At 34.6% G+C, this 21,527-nt stretch overlaps 1 protein-coding gene across 5 annotated transcripts in view; it reads left to right on the forward strand.

Moving 5' to 3' along the window:
* The window catches only part of CSMD3 (CUB and Sushi multiple domains 3), a 1,331,483-nt gene that overhangs the window by 968,130 nt on the left and 341,826 nt on the right, over positions 1-21,527 (forward strand). For all 5 annotated transcript variants that reach the window (XM_070477231.1, XM_070477232.1, XM_070477233.1 and 2 more), the window contains 2 exons: positions 5,783-5,952; positions 18,185-18,341. In XM_070477231.1, coding sequence (XP_070333332.1) covers positions 5,783-5,952; positions 18,185-18,341 — 327 coding nt within the window. The remainder of the gene's footprint in view (positions 1-5,782; positions 5,953-18,184; positions 18,342-21,527) is intronic.

Here is a 21,527-nt window from a genome sequence, read left to right on the forward strand (position 1 = left end):
TGTAGCTATTTTACAATGGAAATGTCAATGGAAATATTAAATAAATAGAAATAGAAAAAAAGTTCTGAGCGAAACTGAGGATTATAGCATGGAGACAAGCCTCTCAGATAACTTAAAGAATCGCTCCAAAGAAGCATGGTTTTTAGCAGTTTTATATCCTTTCAGAACAAAGGAGAAAAAAAAAAGTCAGGAATACATCATTTCAAGGCTTCAAACAAAAATCCAAATCACCGTGTGTATAGTGAGTCAGAATGTCATCAGCACCTGTGAAGGGAGTCTTATAAATCAAAGGAGTATCAACATTGACATCTCTGGAAAGGAGGCATTTAATATTTGTTTTTAACATGGGCATTCTTTACTTCTGGTCAGTGTAACTTATTTTTTTAATGATTGAAGCAGATGTACAATATATCTTTGGTAAACTACAAACAGGCTGTTTTAATTGGCATAAAATTCAAGTTAAATCATGAATTAGCTGGAATGATTTCCCTATACTTCAATATGTAAAAATGTCTTCCATTAGAACCAACTGAAATATTAAAATATAACCAAAGCAGGTTATTTTTTCATATAAAAGGAAACTCTCCTTCAATTATATCCTAAAACCCAATGTTTAGAGTGGAAGTCACTTAATACCTATTCAAATGTTGAGAACATTACAATAAATTATTAATGTATTTTGAAGGGTAGCTGAAGTAACCTATCATTTGGCTTTTATTGGGGGACTTGTGATATGTCCAGTTAACATAATTTTAATATCATAAATAATTCTCCAAAATTAGGAAGAGTCTATTGGCTTTCACACCTAAATGCCTTTCTATCACACTGGGGCAATATACATATCCTAAACTATTTTTCTTTGTATATAGCATGATGCCACCATTAGTACTTATACATAAAATATTCATATTGATAGCTTTAATTTATTGAGTTCTTGTGCTGGACTCTTTGTGACCCATGGACTGTAGCCCCCACGGATTCCTCCATCCTTGAATTCTCCAGACAAGAACACTAGAGTGGATACCCATCCCCTACTCCAGCGTGTCTTCCCAACGCAGAGATCAAATCTGGGTCTTCTTCATTGCAGGCAGGTTCCCATCTGAGCCACAGGGAAGCCCTTCTTGTATGCCAGTTCTCTGCTAAGTGCTCTGCATGTATTACTTACATGTAATAGCACACACACAAACATCCCTTGAAGAAGGTATTATTATCTCCACTGTAATAATAACAGTATTGAGGCTTAGAGAGAAAAATAACTTGACAAAACCATATAGATAAAAGATAGAGCTTAATTTTGAAACTAATCTCTGAATATTAAAGTTTGGGCTATAAGTCAGTGTTTCAGTATTTTGCAAGCTGTTATATTTTCAGAACTCCATGATTCTATAACATAATTTAAAAGTTTCTGCATTCCATAATAAATAATCTAACCAATAAACATATATGTATATTCTTGATCTTCTGTGTTATCTGAGAACATTTATCTTACCCCATGAGCATGCCTAGATTCCAATAAGCTGGTGAGGAGGAAATCAGTCAAATTTAAAATAGAAATGATTCCACTAAGATCAGGAACCAGACAAGGATGTCCATTCTTGCCACTTTTATTAAACATAGTTTTGGAAGTCCTAACCATAATAATCAGAGAGGAAAAAGAAATAAAAGGAATCCAAATTGGAAAAGAAGAAGTAAAACTGTTTTGTTTGCAGATGGCATGACACTGTATGTAGAAAATCCTAAAGATGCTACCAGAACATTACTAGAGCTTATCAATGAATCTGGTAAAGTTGCAGCATGCAAAATTAATACATAGGAATTTCTTACATTTCTATACACTAACAATCAGTATCAAAAGTAATAAAATACCTAGAAATAAACCAACATAAGGATGCAAAAGACCTGTACTCAGGAAACTATAAGATACTGATGAAAGAAATCAGAGAACACACAAACAGATGGAAGGACATACCATGTTCTTGAACTGGAAGAATTAGTACTCTCAAAATGACTATACTATCCAAGGCAATCCATAGATTCAGTGCAATCCCTATCAAGATACCAATGGCATTTTTTGCAAAATTAGAACAAAAAATGTTTACAATTTGTTTGGAAGCCCAAGAGACCCAAGTAGCCAAAGCAATCCCAGAGGTGGGGAAATCAGGCTCCCTGATTTCAGAATGTACTACAAGGTGGCAATAATTAAACAGCATGGTACTGGCACAAAAACAAAAATATAGATCAATGGAACAAAGCAGAAAATCCATAGATAAACTCAAGCTCCTCTGATCACTTAAACTTTGACAAAGAATGAAAGAATATATAATGAAGAAAAGTCACTTCAATAAGCGATGCTGGGAAAGCTGACTGCTACATGTATAAAATAAAGCAAAAATGAAATTAGAACACTCCCTAACACCATACACAAAAGTAAACTCAAAATGGATTAAAGCCCTAAATGTAAGACTGGATATTATAAAACTCTTAGAGGAAAACACAGACAGAACACTCTCTGGCATATATCACAGGGAGATCTTTTTCAATCCTCCTCCTAGAGTAGTGAAAATAAAAATATATAAATAAACAAATGTGACCTAATTAAGCTTAAAAGCTTTTGTGCAGCAAAGGAAAACTTAAATAAAACAAGAAGACAACCCAAAATGATAGAAAATATTTGCAAGTGAGGTGACCAACAAGGGATTAATCTTCAAAATACACAAGCAGCTCATTCAGCTAAATATGAAAACAAACAACCCAATCAGAAGATGGGTGGGAGATCTAAATATGCATTTTTCCAAAGAAGACATGCAAATGACCAAAAACACATGAAAAGATGCCCAACATCACTAATCATCAGTGAAATGCAATACAAAACTACAATGAGATATCACCTCACACTAGTCAGAATAACCATCATCAAAAAAATCTACAAACAATAAATGCTGGAGAAGTGTGGAGAAAAGAGAGCCCTCCTACAATGTTGGTGGGACATTAGTACAACTATTGTTGGTAAAACTATTATGAAGAACACTATGGAGGTTCCTTAACAAACTAATAGAGCTTTACCATATGATCCTGTAATCCCACTCCTAGGTAAATATCTCAAGAAATCCATAATTTGAAAAGATACATGCACCCCAGTGTTCATTTCAGCACTATTTGTGATAGCCAGGACTTGGAAACAACCTAAATGTCTATCAGTGGATGAATGGATAGAGAAAATAAGATAACGTATATACAATGGATTATCACTCAGTCATAAAAAGTAATGGAATAATGCCATTTGCAACAACCTGGGTAGGCCTAGAGATTATCATACTGAGTGAAGTAATCAGACAGAGAAATAATATTGCTTATATGTGGAATCTAAAAAAAATGATATGGATAAACTTATTTGCAAAATAAAAATAGAGTCACAGATGTAAAAATAAATTTATGATTACTGGGGGGAAAGTGAAAGTGAAGTGAAGTGAAAGTCATTCAGTCATGTCCGACTCTTTGCAACCCCATGGACTATACAGTCCATGGAATTCTCCAGGCCAGAAAACTGGAGTGGGTAGCCATTCCCTTCTCAAAGGGATCTTCCTGACCCAGGGTTCGAATGCAGGTCTCCTACATGGCAGGCAGATTCTTTAGCACTGAGCCACAAGGGAAGCCCACTGGGGGAAAAAGAGGGTATAAAATAGGAGACTGAGATTAACATATACATACTACTAACCATTTGCAATGCAGAAGACGCAGGAGTCGAAGGTTCAATCCCTGGGTCAGGAAGATCGCCTGGGGAAGGAAATAGCAACTCACTCCAGTATTCTTTCTGAGAAAATCCCATGGAGAGAGGACCCTGGCAGGCTACAGTCCATGGGATCGCAAAGAGCCGGACATGCCTGAGTGACAGTACAGCACAGCAGCATGGGAAAATAATCTAAAACAGAGTGTATATATATGTGTGTGTGTGTGTATATATGTATATGTGTGTGTGTATGTATATATGTGTGTGTGTATATATATATGTGTGTATATGTATATGTGAGTGTGTGTGATTCACTTTGCTATACAACAGAAACACAACATTTTAAGTTAAGTACACCCCAGTAAAAATTTTTAAAAAATAAAATAAAATAGAAATGATTTTTTCCTACTAAGTGAATGATGTCTTGTGTTATGGTGTCCTATACCGATGAGTTTCTCAGTAATTCAGATGATAAGATATGAGGGAAAATTGAATTATTACACAGCATGATCCTTTGGTTGGTAAGATCCCCTAGAGAAGAGGATGGCAACCCACTCTTGTATTCTTGCCTGGAGAATTCTGTGGACAGAGGAGGCTGACAGGCTACAGTCCATGGGGTCACAGAGTTGGACATGACTGAGCAACTAACACTTCACTTTTCATAAAGCATAGCAATCTCTACAAGTTTGTGCTCTATTAGCTGGTTCCATATTCATGTTGTGAATGGCAATTTAGTTTCAAGGAAACAAAAATCTTCTGCTGCATAAGATATATACTTTAAATCAATATTGGAAGTCTATGAAGTTTTTTGTTTTTCTTTTACCTTAAAAGTAGCTTGAAGGAGCTTAACTAGGTAACATGTCATGTGCCTAGTTGATTGTTAGCATCACCACATCACTAGTTTTATTATTTTTTTCTATGTTGATGTTATACTGACTACTCCCTCTTGATCATTTTCAGTTCCTCATTAGGCTTTTTCTTCTTCCAGATTATTATTAATGTTTTAGCATTTAAAAAGTAAAACAATTCATCATCTTTCATCTTGTTGTGTATTTATTGTATACTTCCTATGACTCTTTCCATGAATCATTAATTTAAAAATCTTCTTTCTAAAAAGTAATAACCTTGAATAATATGACCCTCCCTGGCCTATGGAATGGTAACATGCAGCAAGTTATTCAGTAAGATAGAAAGCTGAATTCATTGAATTTCTGATACTTAAAGAGCATATTTGGCAATTATAAAGACTCATTTGATTTTGCAATATTACCACAATCTTTTTAAAGTAATACATTAAAATTAAATTTTTTTAAAATTAGAAATTCATAGTTCTCTTTAAGTGGTTAGACACTAAAATTTTGCAAAGTTAGTCCTGGAGAGTTAGCAGTATCATATGCTGATTATGAGAATGCCTTAATCCATTCTATCTTTGAAACTAAGAAAATTGATAGAATTTCCAAAGATGCCCAAACCTCTGCCATAATTGATTGGTTTGTGGGTTTTACCTATTATATTTGTTTTCAAAGACTCTGTAGTCTTTATTCTACTTTTTGTTACTGAAGCTCTTGGATCAGAAAAAAAACTGACTAGTGAGAGGAAGAAGGGGCAAGTTCAAAAAAAGTTAAAAATGAAAAGATTAAATAAGAATTATTCTAAAAATTTGATCTCTTTACTTTTTTTATAATTTAAAGGAAGTAGATTTTAAAATAGTAGATTAGTTAGAGATCTACAAACTTAAAATGCAGCTTGAAAATATTTTGCTCTCATCCTTTATCCATGCTGTCCCTTCATCAAGGCCGGGAAATACTGAAACTATTATGTATTTCTGTTTATGTACAAATGTTCTGTCCAAGGACAGTAGTGTAGTAGTTCTTTCTTCCCATCTATTGTTTGAGAGGGAATGAGTCATCTTCAACACAGAACCATTCTGTACATTTTGTTCATGTTAGATGCTAGTTAAAGTAAAATACATCTACACCTACATACTTTACATTACTTTAAATGATAATGCTTTCTATTAAACTGTGTTTTTTCAATATTCTGTTTTACCTGCAGCTGAATGTGGTGCATCTGCAACAAATAATGAAGGCATTTTGCTCTCTCCAAATTATCCACTGAACTATGAAAACAACCATGAATGCATTTATAGTATTCAGGTTCAAGCAGGAAAGGGAATCAATATTTCAGCCAGAACATTTCATTTAGCACAAGGAGATGTTCTTAAGGTAAGTGAACTCAGTATATTTATATTTTGATCATTTTAACCATTAAGTATTCATTAATGTGTGTATATAATCTGCCAAAAGTTTATTCTGCCATTCATAGGTTTAAATTATACATTATTTATCTATGAAACATAATCAACCCATAAATGGTCACTTATTTATTTTTATTTTGATGTTTTTTAAGTAACTTATTTAGCTGTGTTGATACAAGGAAAACTCTATGCATTTATGACTATGGAAATTTTATAATTTATGAATAAATCAAATTAACAATATCTATAAATTATTTAAAAAAATACTCTGTCAATAATAAACATTTAAGTAAAAATTTTAATTTATTTTAAAAATTTGAAATGATCACATTTAAAGATATAATTAAGGGGAGTTCCCTGGTGGTCCAGTGGTTAGGACTTGGAGCATTTGTTGCTGTGGCCCCAGGTTCAATTCCTGGCCAGGTAACTAAGATCCAGCAGACTGCATGGTGTAGCCAAAAATTTTTTTGAAAATGTTACAGTAAATATATATTTTCATATTTATTGATCCATGTTTTGCAAATCAAATATTTTGATAAATATAGTTGATATTCATTATTGGAATAATGGTAAACACTTCTATAAAATCACATATAAATATTTTTTAAATGATCACATATATTTTTCTCATTATCAAGATGTCCTCAATCTAAGTAAGAAATTTTAGATATTCTATTGTCACAAATCTTGAAAAAAAAATTGTGATATCCCAGATTGGGGTGGGGGATTTTTATTGAAGTGGTGATTTTAACATTATCAGTTATGTCTTTTTAAAAAGAATATTAATTTGGTGATAATTGTTGGTTGTCTAACACAAACAGTTCTGTATGCTAGCAATATTTGTGTAGATATGGGAAAGATTTCCTTCAGTACACCTGGATATATACAATTTTATTATTAATTTAAAGCTATTGTTGTTTTTTGTGCTTTTCCCCCATAGACAACAAAAATGCACTTTGTATATAATATCTTCAATTTCTAGCTCATTGTTTGGTTTTCCTGTTAAAAATAAATTTATTTGATAAATTGGAGTCAAACTGAGATTAATGGAAAGCATGTACTTATAAGTAAGCCAGTGCTTTTTCTTTTCTTTTCTTTTTTTTTCTGGCTAACTATGGGGAAAAAAAATGTATTAAGACATAGGTCAGAAGTATGAGTGTAGCTATTAATCTGTATCACATAAGTAACAATAATAAACATGCATTTATAGGTTAAAAGTCAGAAAAAGCTTCCCCCTTGTCTACCATGATGCTTTCTAAAATATTTTTCTCCTCTCAATGTTGCTTGAAATTTATATATTAATTTTCCATACTGAATAATGTTTATTACTTGGAAAATCCATTTGGAATAATTGGTGATGCCTGTTAAAAAATAGTCCTGTATGTTTCTCAGAGTGCTTTCTGATTAATGTCTTGCTGTTTGGAATAAGGATTTTATGTGTGTTACCTTGATGAAGAATGGAATTCGGTAATGAGTGACAGCATGAGGGGATTTGATGGTGAGAGACAAAGGAAGGCAGGAAAACTCAATTTCAAGCTCTGTAGTGGATTTCATTAAATAGTGATTTTTCTTTCATGAGTGAAAAAATAAAAATATATATTCCCAGAAGTTTTTTTTTTAAGTTGAAAAGATTATTTACTTGATATTAACCTGGAAGCACACCAATTCAATCATCCTCCTACTAATAGTCTAACCTGGGATTTATTCTAAATTATTATTTTAAAATAACTTTGGTAAGTCACACTATAGAGACAGTTGGTGATGGACTTTTAAACACTGTCTGTCTTCATGGTTTCTCCACCAGTATAAAATGTAAAATGCCTATATGTTATTCTTCTCAATAATCCCAAGAACAACTATCAATTCAAAGATACCTACTGACACAAGCACAGTTAGGCATGCACAAGTAGGCAGTGTACTTTGCAGAGGACAAATGATTAATTCTCAGAGATTAGTAAACCCAGAGTCCTTTCAGGATAGAAGGTAATTTGCCTAACTGCAAACTAACTCAGCATTCAAAAAACTAGGATCATGGCATCCAGTCCCATCCCTTTGTCAGGGGAGTGTGTTATTTCTTCAGTTCTGTATTGTCACAACAAAAATTTGAAGCAGTGGACCAGCATTACAGCCCTCATACAGATTGTGTCATAGCTCTTGGACAGATCAGTGTTACAGATCCATGTTACAGCTCGTTTTATTTAGAAAACAAAGGAAAATATATCCTCTTGACATGAAAACATGCTGACCCAAAAGACACAAAGAGTAGAGAGAGATCTAAGAGACAGAGAGAGAGCAAGAGAAAGACAAAGAGGCAGTGAGAGAGAGAGAGTGAGAGACAGAGAGCAAGAGAAACAGAGAGAGAGAGAGTGCCAGAGAAAGAGAGAGAGAGACCTGGCCCTTTGGCTCCTCTTTTTATATATTTTTTCTCCTCCCACAACCCCAGGCCTGCCTTATGTAAATTGGGCTAGCCAGGAGTGCTGTTTGTTCTACCTGAGGTCCTCACTCCAGTCCTCGGAATTTCCTTTGTTCTATTTTTGCGGGCTTTTCCCTTCCTTGTTTTTTAGCCACCGCCATTCTGGACTCCTTTTTCCTACTCTAACTACCTAACAGCTTCATGGCAAATAGATGGGGAAACAGTGGAAACAATGACAGACTTTATTTTCTTGGGCTCCAAAATCACTGCAGATGATGACTGCAGCCATGAAATGAAAAGATGTTTGCTCCTTGAAAGAAAAACGATGACCAGCCTAGACAGCACATTAAAAAGCAGAGATATTACCTTGCCGACAAAGGTCCTTCTCGTCAAAGCTATGGTATTTTCAGTAGTCATGTATGAATGTGAGAGCTGGACCATAAAGAAAGCTGGACCATATGCTGAAGAATTGACGCCTTTGACCTCTGGTGTTGGAGAAGACTCTTGAGAGTCCCTTAGACTGCAAGAAGATCCAACCTGTCCATCCTAAAGGAAATCAGTCCTGAATATTCATTGAAAGGACTGATGCTGAATCTGAAACTCTGATACTTTGGCCACCTGATGCAATGAACTGGCACCTTGGAAAAGACCCTGATGCTGGGAAAGATTGAAGGCAGGAGGAGAAGGGACAACAGAGGATGAGATGGTTGGATGGCATCACTGACTCGATGGCCATGAGTTTTAGGATGATCTGGGAGTTAGTGATGGACAGGGAAGCCTGGCGTGCTGCAGTCCATGGGATCACAAACAGTCAAACACAACTCAGTGACTGAACTGAACTGAACTGAACTGAATCCATCAGAGCCCATTCTCATCCACAGGACTTTCCAGTATTAAACTTAGTAATCACTTATTTTGTTCCATTCCAACTAGGACATAGGAAGAAATATGAAAAATAATTAGCCTATTATAGAAACTTTTATCCCTTGACTGAGATCAAAGAACAAAACCAATAATAAAAAAAGTATGTATTTTAATCTATATCTGTACACACACACACACACACACACACACACACACCTTTTCTTTCTGAGAACCCATCATCTAGGCTGATTCTCATTTACTCACTCACCCACTCTCTCTCTTCCTCCTCCTTCTTATAAACACCTTAGTTATCTGAATATCCATTCGAAGGACTGATGCTGAAGCTGAGACTCCAATACTTTGGCCACCTGATGCGAAGAGCTGACTCATTTGAAAAGACCCTGATGCTGAGAAAGATTGAGGGCAGGAGGAGAAGGGGACGACAGAAATGTGATGGTTGGATGGCATCAGACTCAATGGACATGGGTTTGGGTGAACTCCTGGAGTTGGTGATAGACAGGGAGGCCTGGCGTGCTGAGGTTCATGGGTTTGCAAAGTCAGACACGACTGAGTGACTGAACTGAACTTATCTGTAACCAGACTAGTTAAGTTTCAGTAGATCTAGGGAAAATTGGTTCAGTTCATCTCCACCTGGGATTAAGGATTTTTATAAAGCTCTCCAGATTTTGTAATGACAAGCAGGTTTGGGAATTATGAATATATCTTTGTTTGGTTATCTTACTTTCAGTAGGAAAGAATATTGAACTTCCCAATCCATCACGCAAACTATATAACCTAATTAATTGTTTTTAATTAACATTTAAAGATGGTGTTTATCATATGTAGGCTCTAAATAGTCAATAGTAAGTTGCTATGCTTGTCAGCTGAATAGGACAAAATTTGAATACTAGTCAGAAATACTATTTATGTTTTTGTCATCACTGTATTTGTTTTTATTTTCAGAAAAAGGCTAAGCATTATGTTTAGATAAAGGAATCTTGCAGGGGGGAAAAAGGCAGTCTCTTTACTATAGTTGGCATTGTAAAGTTTAAAGGCTTTCTTATGCAGAAATAGAAAGTGAAATTGAAAGTCATCTCTGACTCTTTGCGACCCCATGGACTATACAGCCCATGGAATTCTCTAGACCAGAATACTGGAGTGGGTAGCCTATCCCTTCTCCAGAAGATCTTCCCAACCAATAATCAAACCAGGGTCTACTGCATTGCAGGCAGATTCTTTACCAGCTGAGCTACCAGGGAAAATGTCTGTATTTGACAACCAAATCACAGAGTGTTACACTAGGCCTCATAAAATCCTTCCTTTTTTCTCATACTGAGGATCACAGAAGTAAAATGATGTGTGACATGCCAGTCAGCTTTGAGGGTAGAGTTGGGACTTCAACAGAACCACAAAGCTAAGGCCCCTGAAAACCTGACCCTTGATTTAACTCCCAAATCCCTCACTGAAGCACACTAGCTCTTGTAAGTGACTACACATTATATAACTGTTGTAAAGACATATAAAGATCTGAGTACAAACAAATGTTCTCTTTTGTTACATATTGTCTTTGGAGAGAACATTGTAGATTTGAAATATTTTGAAATAATTAGTTTCTTTCTTTTTCATTCAAAACTTGAAATCTAACTCAACTCATTACAAAAATTATATAAATTCTTAATCAACCTATAAAACAAATGGCCAAATTGAAAATTTTAGTATAAAAAAAAAAGAAAATTCTAGTATCCATGAGCAGTAATAATTTGATGGTTTGAATAATTATGCTCATGTACATGTGTAATTTCTCGCTTTTGACTTTACTTTTTTTGCTCTTGGGTTCAGATAACACCTGACTCATTAGAGTAATGAGTGGGAATATGCTTTCTAATATATTTCTTGTGTCATTAGCAACAACAGCTTTGGGTGTCCATAGCAGATAATCACAATGGTGTGATCACTCACCTAGAGCCAGATATCCTGGAATGTGAAGTCAAGTGGGCCTTAGGAAGCATCACTACAAACAAAGCTAGTGGAGGTGATGGAATTCCAGTTGAGCTATTTCAAATCCTAAAAGATGATGCTGTGAAAGTGCTGCACTCAATATGCCAGCAAATTTGGAAAACTTAGCACTGGCCATTGGACTGGAAAAGGTCAGTTTTTATTCATATCTCAAAGAAAGACAATGCCAAAGAATATGCAAACTACCACACAATTGCACTCATCTCACATGCTAGTAAAGTAATGCTCAAAATTCTCTAAGCAAGGCTTCAGCAGTACACAAACTGTGAACTTCCAGATGTGCAAGCTGGATTTAGAAAAGGCAGAGGAACCAGAGATCAAATTTGCCAACATCTGTTCTGTCATTGAAAAAGCAAGAGAGTTCCAGAAAAACATCTATTTCTGCTTTATTGACTATGCCAAAGTCTTTGACTGTGTGGATCACAATAAACTGTGGAAAATTCTGAAAGAGATGGGAATACCAGACCACCTGACCTGCCTCTTGAGAAACCTGTATGCAGACCAGGAAGCAACAGTTAGAACTGGACATGGAACAACAGACTGGTTCCAAATAGGAAAAGGAGTACATCAAGGCTGTATATTGTCACCCTGCTTATTTAACTTAAATGCAGAATACATCATGAGATAAGCCTGGCTGGTTGAAGCACAAGCTGGAATCAAGATTGCTGGAAGAAATATTAATAACCTCAGATATGCAGATGACACCACCCTAAAGAAGAACTAAAGAGCCTCTTGAAAGTGAAAGAGGAGAGTGAAAAAGTTGACTTAAAGCTCAACATTCAGAAAACTAAGACCATGGCAACCAGTCCCATCACTTCATGGCAAATATAGGGAAACAGTGGAAACAGTGACGAACTTTATTTTTTTGGACCCCAAAATCACTGCAGATGATGACTGTAGCCATGAAATTAAAAGACGCTTGTTCCTTGGAAGGAAAGTTATGACCAACCTAGAGAGCATATTAAAAAGCAGAGACATCACTTTGTCAACAAAGGTCCATCTAGTCAAGGCTATGGTTTTTCCAGTAGTCGTGTATGGATGTGAGAGTTGGACTGTGAAGAAAGCTTAGCAACAAAGAATTGATGCTTTTGAACTGTGGTGTTGGAGAAGACTCTTGAGAGTCCCTTGGACTGCAAGGAGATCCAACCAGTCCATCCTAAAGGAGATCAGTCCTGAGTTTTCATTGGAAGGACTGATGCTGAAGCTGAAACTCCAATACTTTGGCCACCTGATGTGAAGAACTGACCTCTTGTAAAAGACCCTGATGCTGGGAACGATTGAAAGCGGGAAGAGAAGGGGACAACTGAGGATGAGATGGCTTCATGGCATCACTGACTCAATGGACACGAGTTTGAGTAAACTCTGGTTAGTCGATGATAGACAGGGAAGCCTGGCGTCCATGGGGTTGCAAAGAGTCGGACACAACTGAGCAACTGAACTGGATTGAACTGACTGAAGCAGTTCATCATGATAGGGTTTGACCTTTTAGAAATAGGATGGTCTGTACACGATAACAAATGTCAAGCCCTGATTCATTACAAAAGGTTTGATAATTGAAACATGGCAATATTAAGTTCTCGCCTGTTCTTGTGTAAGACTACCAAATTAATTGCAATTTTATAACAAATTAGTCATTTCAAAGAGCTTCATTAATGCTATTAAAGCCTGCAATGCTTTTCACAATATTAATTCTTGAGAAAACTTGAATTCTACATTTGACTTAAAAGTAATTCATTATCTGAATTAACCACTCAGTAGGTGAGACTATTCCTGTGGGGGCAGGGGAGTGCTCGAGTCCTCTCTCAGCTTCTGTATGCTATTATAGTTTCCTTATTCCTTTTAGCTTTCTAATTTCTGAAAACTAAAAATAGATATTAAGACATATCTCAAAAATAATAATGTCCTGTGGAAAAAGAAAAAAAAATAAGCTCAAATAAATAAAAATATACTTAAATATCCTGATTTTAAATAGAAAAGAAATGAGAAGTAATAACCTCAAAGTTTCTATAAGGTTCTGATCAAACCCAACATAATCACTCTGTACCATAAATTTATTTTAAAATGTAAGACACATTTTGTTTGTTTAATTTTCTTATTTGTATGATTGCATTCATGTATATTTCAGTTAGTCTTTGACTGTATACACTGGTTTTTCCTACCTTGTTGCTTTTATGTGTTCATGTATATTTGAATACTCTGAAGTATTTTATTTACAGGTTTAACAGCATTGACTTGATCATAACTATGAAACTCTTCACTTTTTAAAGCCTACTTAATTAACACTTGCTTTTCATTTTGACTTAAGAATTTATATACACTTCCAAAATTTTATAGCTGAATGATCACACTTCATTTAATTTTGATAATTATAGTGGTGCTTCTACATTATTTGTTTTCTGCCTTTTGACTTTACGTTGTTAAATAAATGGTAGTTAGCTTTGGTGCTAAATTAGATTCTCCCAGCTGAGTTTAAGATAATTATTTTCATTTGAAAAGTTAGCTCCTTTTTCATACATTCTTATTCAATGATTATTTAAAAATCATTTCTTAAGTAAAGTTTCTTTTGAAAAAGCAAAATGTGTGCTTCTGTCTTGAAAAAAATTAATATAAATATGTATCTCTTGCAGCAGATAATTTGGATTATTTTTAAAATTTTTCTTAGGGTTATATATGTGGAGTGAAATAAGGGTCTCTGCTACCATTACACTCTTTTTATTATTATTATTATTACCACTGAAAATTTGAGGAAAAAAATTAGGAGAGACCTTTTTTTAAAGTTAAAAGTAAATTTCAATTTCCATTTACTCAATTGCAACTATTAGTTATTTTTATTTCCCATTTATTTGGTTGTTTTTGACAAATTGAAAGTTCTTGAAATGTATCCACACTTGAAAGCAGAATTCGTTGAATCCAAGAAAATTTATTTATGTTTAACATATGAATGAAATTATATGTTGGTTAGCAGTAAGAGAAATAAAAGGAAAAAATTCTATGTGGTTGTGTTAGTCAGTCAAGTCGTGTCCAACTTTTATGACCCCATGGGCTGTAGCCCGCCAGGCTCCTCTGTCCATGGCATTCTCCAGGCAAGTATACTGGCGTGAGTTGCCATTGCCTTCTCCAGGGGATCTTACCGACCTAGGAAATTAACCCAGGTCTTCTGCATTGTAGAAGGATTCTTTACCATCTGAGCTATCAGGGAAGCCTATTCTATGTGGTTACTTTGACAGTATTAACTACAAATTAGATCCACTGGATCATTTGGTTACATGGTTTGATTGTGATTGTGTACCTCTAAACACAGGATTTATAAACTACTGCAGCATATGTAGAGTCATAATATAACTGTATTCAGAAGTCAATTTATGAGTATATTGAACATTTGAAACTCAAACACAGAGGTTGTTTTTCCTGACAAGCAATGTTTCTTTGTCTGAATTATTCCTCATGAGTGCTATTCTTAAGAAATGAAACGTTGACTCTTACGTACTCAGACAGACAAACAAAAATATTCCTGACCTAACAACCTCAGCATTTGCTTCAGCTTTGTTCAAGACAGATTTTTGCTAATAACTAACAGAACTGTATTTGTGTGATAAATTAGATTCCAAGAGGGGTTCCTGGTACTGCCATATAATTTTAGGGAATTATCCATACCGCCCTTTATCTAGAAGTCAAATATTCCTTAAATAGTCAACACATTAAAAAAAAAAAAAAAGACAGAAAGACCTTTTAAAAAAACAGGGAGACCCGTAAGATGTTGCTGTTAGGAATTTAGTGAGCGTGTTGAATTGATTTTATGACTCAATTCCTCTCTTTCTCACTCTTGTTTCCACTTCCTTTTCATTGGTAATGAAACAAATAAATAAATGTATGGCTGCTGGAGGGTTATAATATGAAGCTTTAGATTCCCACTGGCACAAGGGAGAGAGCAGGAAATGCCTAGTCACTGGAGACTTCACAACTTCTGGGCAGAATAGTTATAAAATGTTGTTAGAAAAGAATACTAGGGACTCTGAAAAAAGCTACATTTATAAAGCATGTTAAATAAAAAGTATTGTTGTCTTTGCAGTGTTTAACACCTCTATCTGTAATAAGAAAATATAAAACTACAGGTTCAGTTCAGTTGGTTAGTCGTGTCCGAATCTGCGACCCCATGGACTGCAGCATTCCAGACTTCCCTGTCCATCACCAACTCCCAGAGCTTCCTCAAACTCATGTCCATCAAGTTGGTGATGCCATACAACCATCTCATCCTCTGTCGTCCCCTTCTCCTCCTGCCTTCAATCTTTCCCAGCATCAGGGTCTTTTCTAGTAAGTCAGTTTGTTGCATCATGTGGCCAAAGCATCGGAGCTTCAGCTTCAGCATCGGTCCTTCCAATGAATATTCAGGATTGATTTCCTTTGGGATGGACTGGTTTGATCTTCCTGCAGTCTAAGGGACTCTCAAGAGTCTTCTCTAGCACCACAGTTCAAAAGCATCCATTCTAGGGTGCTAAGCTTTATTTATAGTCCAACTCTCACACCCATACATGACTACTAGAAAAACCATAGCTTTTAGTAGACGGACCTTTGTCAGCAATGTAATTAGTGTCTGTGCTTTTTAATATGCTGCCTAGGTTGGTCATAGCTTTTTTTCCAAGGAGCAAGCATCTTTTAATTTCATGGCTACAGTCACCATCTGCAGTTATTTTGGAGACCAAGAAAACAAAGGCTGTCACTGTTTCCATTGTTTCCTCGTCTATTGGCCATGAAGTGATGGGACCAGATGCCATGATCTTAGTTTTTGAATGTTGTGTTTTAAGCCAGCTTTTCCACTCTCCTCTTTCACTTTCATAAAGAGTCTGTTTAGTTCCTCTTCACTTTCTGCCATAAGGATGATGTCATCTGCATATCTGAGGTTATTGATATTTCTCCCAACTATCTTGATATGATAATGCAATTTGAGTACCAAAAACAGAGACTGGGGAAAGAGAGGGAAGAAGGTGAAGACAGACAGACTGACTTTCTAGAACTTGACTGACCTGTCTATTAATAGAACTTAAAATTTAAGATTTTAATAGAAGATTATAAAAAGAGATTAGTTACTGCTGAAAAGTTAATTGTTAAAAGTGAAAGTTCCAGTGGAAGATAGGCCATAATATAGAGGGAATATAGATAAATTTCAGAAGAAAAACGTGTAAAAGAATTGCAATGCAATTTGGAGACTGAATATGTACATAATAGGCACTTAAGATGGAAACAAAAAAATAAAATATACAGGGAATAATTAAATAAACCAAAACTCAAGAACATTTCCTTGGATTGAAGAATACCGTGAATCCAAAGATAAAAAAATCTCATTATTTTATTTGAAAAATTAGATTTTGAAATAGTAATTTTTTTCTAATTTAGTTTGTTAACATAAACATAATCTAAAACCTTATAGGGATAATTTGATTAAAAAGTTATACATCAGCTTTTAATTACAAATTTTAGAAAACATTATAAATAGGTAATCAAGTTAAATCCTACAATTTAACACAAGAAACATATATCATACAAATTAATGTAGTAGTAATAAACTTTCCATCATATACCATCTAAATATCATCTCTTAGGTGACATGAACATAATGAATACCATTTTAGGGGAACATTGGTGCTGTGGCAAGATCACCAGATTAGAAGTTTAGTGACATAATTTTTACTCTTATGATAGGTCATAAGTAAGGCAGTTTTGGCAAAATACAAGTAACTTTCAGAAGTATTTCTCAACTTTTTCTATTTGTTATCATTTTTGGAAGGATCCCCCAGATTCAACTTCATAAAACTAAGTACTGTGGAATGAGATTTGTTAGTTAGTCTTTGTAGGTCAACAAACCATATATACAAGGTTTTATCAACTCTAAGAACTAATTTTCTCAATGTTGGGAGTAATAGCTACGACACTGAAAATGCATGCCTTAAAAAAGAATGGCAATATGCATTGTTGACCAATCCTCAGTTTAATTACTGTACACTTTTTGGAAAATAATCTGACAATACACCTACATTTGAGCACCCAAATTCAATGTATTAAATGTATGAAACCTTTCTTACTGAAATACAGGTAGCAACGAGAAATGTGAGATAATATGTAAAAGTTTTTTTTTTTTTTTCAGGATCACTTTTAGTGGCAAAAATCTTTGTTTATATAGGAATGTTAACCGTTAATATAGGAATGGTAAGGCAAGTTGTGATAGTGTAACTGGATGAAATATTACCCAGTTCTCAAAAGCAAGAATTTATATCTATTGATGTAAAGACGTGTCTATAATGCTTTGATAAGATAAAGAAAATTAGAGGACAATGAGATGCTACACCTTCAGAAAATGGGAATGAGGTAGTGATCTTTGGGAAGGTATCAGTTTTGTTTTGTATATTTTTGCCTTGTTAAATCAGTTTCTAAAAACATTTAGCTCCGTTTCACCTTTTTTAAAGGGTCAAAAATTAAATAAGTTAGAAGGTGTGGATAAATAGAATGTACAAAGAAGCAAGTATATTTTATATTAATCATGTTATTAGAAAACCAGGTGTTTGGTGCCCTTGAGAACGTTCAAAACAACCACCAACCCACCAATTCTCAATTTTAAATTGTCTGCCATAAAAAAGCATTGTTTTTAAAATAAGAGCAAAAACTCTATAACATGAGTTTGAGTGTTACTTAGTGTCTACTGAGCTTGAAATGTTAAAATTATCCATGTGGAATCTTAACTCTCTTACTATGGCATTTGTAAAATCAATTAGTGATATATGTGGTTTTTCTTGGGAAACATGTAATGACTTGATTTAGGGAATGTAATCGCTCATTTTCTTCATAGATATAAATGCATGCTCAGAATTGTTTATTATTTACATGTTTTCATTTTAATTGTAAATATATTTTGCAGATTTATGATGGAAAAGATAAAACAACTCATCTCCTAGGTGCTTTTACTGGTGCATCTATGCGAGGACTGACACTTAGTAGTACTTCAAACCAGCTCTGGCTAGAATTTAATTCTGATTCTGAAGGGACGGATGAAGGCTTTCAACTTGTCTATACCAGTAAGTATTTTGGGAGAAAAAAAATGGCCAAACAGTGATGCTAAATATTTATTAGTAATTGCAATCAATACACCACATGAAATAATATTCAACATTTGATTAGCAATTTGAAGTTTACAACTCCCTTCCATGTATATAATTTTATTTGACCCTAACAACTTCAAAAATTACAGGTATTCTAGCTATTGCTATTTTATGGTTGAAACAGTAGGTTCAGAAAGTTTAAGTAATATGTGACTTTGAACTTATTTATTTACGTACTTTAAAATAACAGTATTCTTCCCATGGAATATTTAAGAAGTACAATTAAGCTTTTTAATAAATGGGAACCCAGTGCTTGAGCCCCTACCTGTCACTGCAAAACATACGCAATACATGTGTATGTTAGCCAGCCCTTAACGATAATTGAATGGTTTCAGATGGTTTTACACTGAAGAATAGCTAAGATTTTAGTTTGTTTTGCTTTTTTGTTAAATTGTCTTGTTAAAAATAAATTTATACAGAACTATTGTGTTATACTCAAATCAACTTTCTGACACTTAAACAGGTAGAAGCTCATAGACTGAGAATCTTTGAAAACCATAAGTGGGTTACATCAATTGTTATATGAACAAAATGAATTTATTTTACCAGTATCATAATAAGAAGTAGACTAATTACATCAATGAGAATTAAATTGTATTCTTTACTGTCAGAAATATTTGAAAAAATCAAATGAGTTCTATAAATTTTCTCAAGAAGTCAGGTGAATGAAAATTCTTACAGAAATAGGAAAGTTGAAAAGGTTACAGGAGTAAAGATATTCACATGGAATTCTAAAGGTAATTGGAATCAAATTATTGTTTGTGAAAATACAGTCAAGAAACATAATACTGAGATATGATTTTTTTCTCCTTGTTTATTTCAAGTTTTTTTTTCCGACCTGTGCTAGAATTGTTACATCATTAACACAAGTTAAATTAACAAAATGATGTTTAATACATAGTTTTAAACCCCGAGAACTGTTGTATATACTGTGATTTCCTGTGAAGTGCTCCCAAAGACAAATGAAAATCCAAGCAAATTGTGTTTACAGATATTACTGTGTGATGGACTAAAAGTAACAGTGCTGTGGATTATTGCTCAAATATAATTGCTGTGATGTGCTCAGAAGGGCAAATGTTTCTTAATCTGCTTTCCTCTTTCCCTTTTTTTTTCTGACAGGGCTGGTGACATTTTTCAAGTTATGGCTCAGGGTTTACATAATGGTCTTTCTTTGTTCTGCATCATTTTATATTTCTCTTTGTCTAAAATGTCAATGGGGCTAATAAAGGAAACCTAAATTTCTTTTTCTGGTATTTAAATTCTATGTAACATGAGATTATCGATGCAAAGATACTGGGCTTTGTAGCCATACCTGAATTTGAAGTTGTATAGGATGCTCAGGAGTCTGGAATGAGTAAAATCATTGACTTCTTTGTCATTGCTGTGAACTACTGCTTGTGCTTGTCAAAGAAAAAGAAAGAAAGAAATGCTTGAAAAGAAAAGACTTGAAGTCATTTTTTTTTCTTAATGATTCTGGCTGTTCATTAAAGGATGTGAATCATTATGAAGATAGAAAGCTGTAGAATTGGGAAAAGAGTATAAAAGCAAGTATATTTTTTTTTTAAAAAAGGCAGCATACATCTATAAATATTTTTTCAGTCTCAGAACTGAAACTAAAATGTTTCAGTCTCAAATCTGGAATTAAATGTTTATAGTCTACTTCAAAGGTGTCTGTGAATATCACCAGGTCAGTAAATGCTTCTAAGATTTTCTGGTCCAATGGATATGTGCTGAGCTCCTTTGTTGAGAAAGGCCCTGGAAGTAGTGGCACGTCAGCTATTAACTCTGTTTGTTCTTAAGTGTCACTTCTGAGTTTTACAATGGCAGGCTTTCTATCAGCACATATCTGCAATGATTTAATAGTTAACCTTACATTTCCTATCTTTGAAGGAAGTTACTTCTCATTCTCCAAGTATACTTTGGTTTCCAGCCTTAGAATCCTGTACCCAGGCTTCTTTTTGCTTTCAGTATGCCCCATTCATCTGTGGCATCAATTGAACTATTCAACTTCAAGGCTTTCCCTGACTCCTGCAGCCACAGTTAGTCTACCTTTTAACACTTCTTTTGCAGTAGTCTATATCCACAGCTATATAGCTCTTATCACATGGTATTGTGGTTATGTTTTTTGTTTGTTTTTGTTTTCTTGCAAGCATATTATGTATAATTCTTCATGAGACCATTTCACTTCATAATTCTTTTAGTCAGTTTTAGATCAATTACAGCTTTTCACATATATTGGTAAATTAACATGCATTCTGAATACTGATTTTATAAAATATTTTTTGTGATGTAGAAGATTCTACTAGGCCACATGTTTTATATTCCTTAAATTCTTAGATGCAATAATTAATTTCTGAACACAAGAGAATTTGCTAAAGTGTGCAGACATGGGAGAAAATGGAAAAGAACATGTTTTGTGTCTTATCCCTGTATCCAGTTATTTCTAATCCCACCTCTGCCATTCTGTGGTATGTTCCCCCTAAAATTATTCCACATTTTTTTCTGGAATATCTGAGAGAACACTATGAGATGCAGAGGAGTTCTAGTATTCATTTTCAGAGGATTTAGAGGCAAGAGAGAGGAAATTTGGCTAGGGCAGATCAGGATTCATGAATGAGGTAGTATTAAAGATTGTGTTGGTGGATCACAGAAAGAAATGGTGGACTGTATTCCAGGCAAAGAACAGGATAAAGAAAGGCACAGAGATTAGAAAGGGCATGCTAAATAAGCACTTTCAAGACAAATGGAGTAAATAACTTAATTCAGATTAATCCCACTTGCCTAGCTTCTCATGATTCTAGGTTTAGCATAAACAGGCCTTTTATGATCATCCTTATCTAATCAAGTCACTCAGCTATGTCTGACTCTTTGTGACCCCATAGACTGTAGCCCACCAAGCTCCTCTGTCCATGGGATTCTCCGGGCAAGAATACTGGAGTGAGTTGCCATTTCCTTCTCCGGGGAATCTTCCCAGCCTAGGGATTGAACTAGGGTCTCCTGCATTGCAGGCAGATGCTTTACCCTCTGAGCCATCTGCTCTATGTAATGATAGTCACAGATAGAATTGCATTTGGCTGAAATTAAAATGAAGAAATATTTTAG

This window comes from Odocoileus virginianus, chromosome 15 (genome assembly GCF_023699985.2).
Source record: "Odocoileus virginianus isolate 20LAN1187 ecotype Illinois chromosome 15, Ovbor_1.2, whole genome shotgun sequence".
Lineage (NCBI taxonomy): Eukaryota > Metazoa > Chordata > Mammalia > Artiodactyla > Cervidae > Odocoileus > Odocoileus virginianus.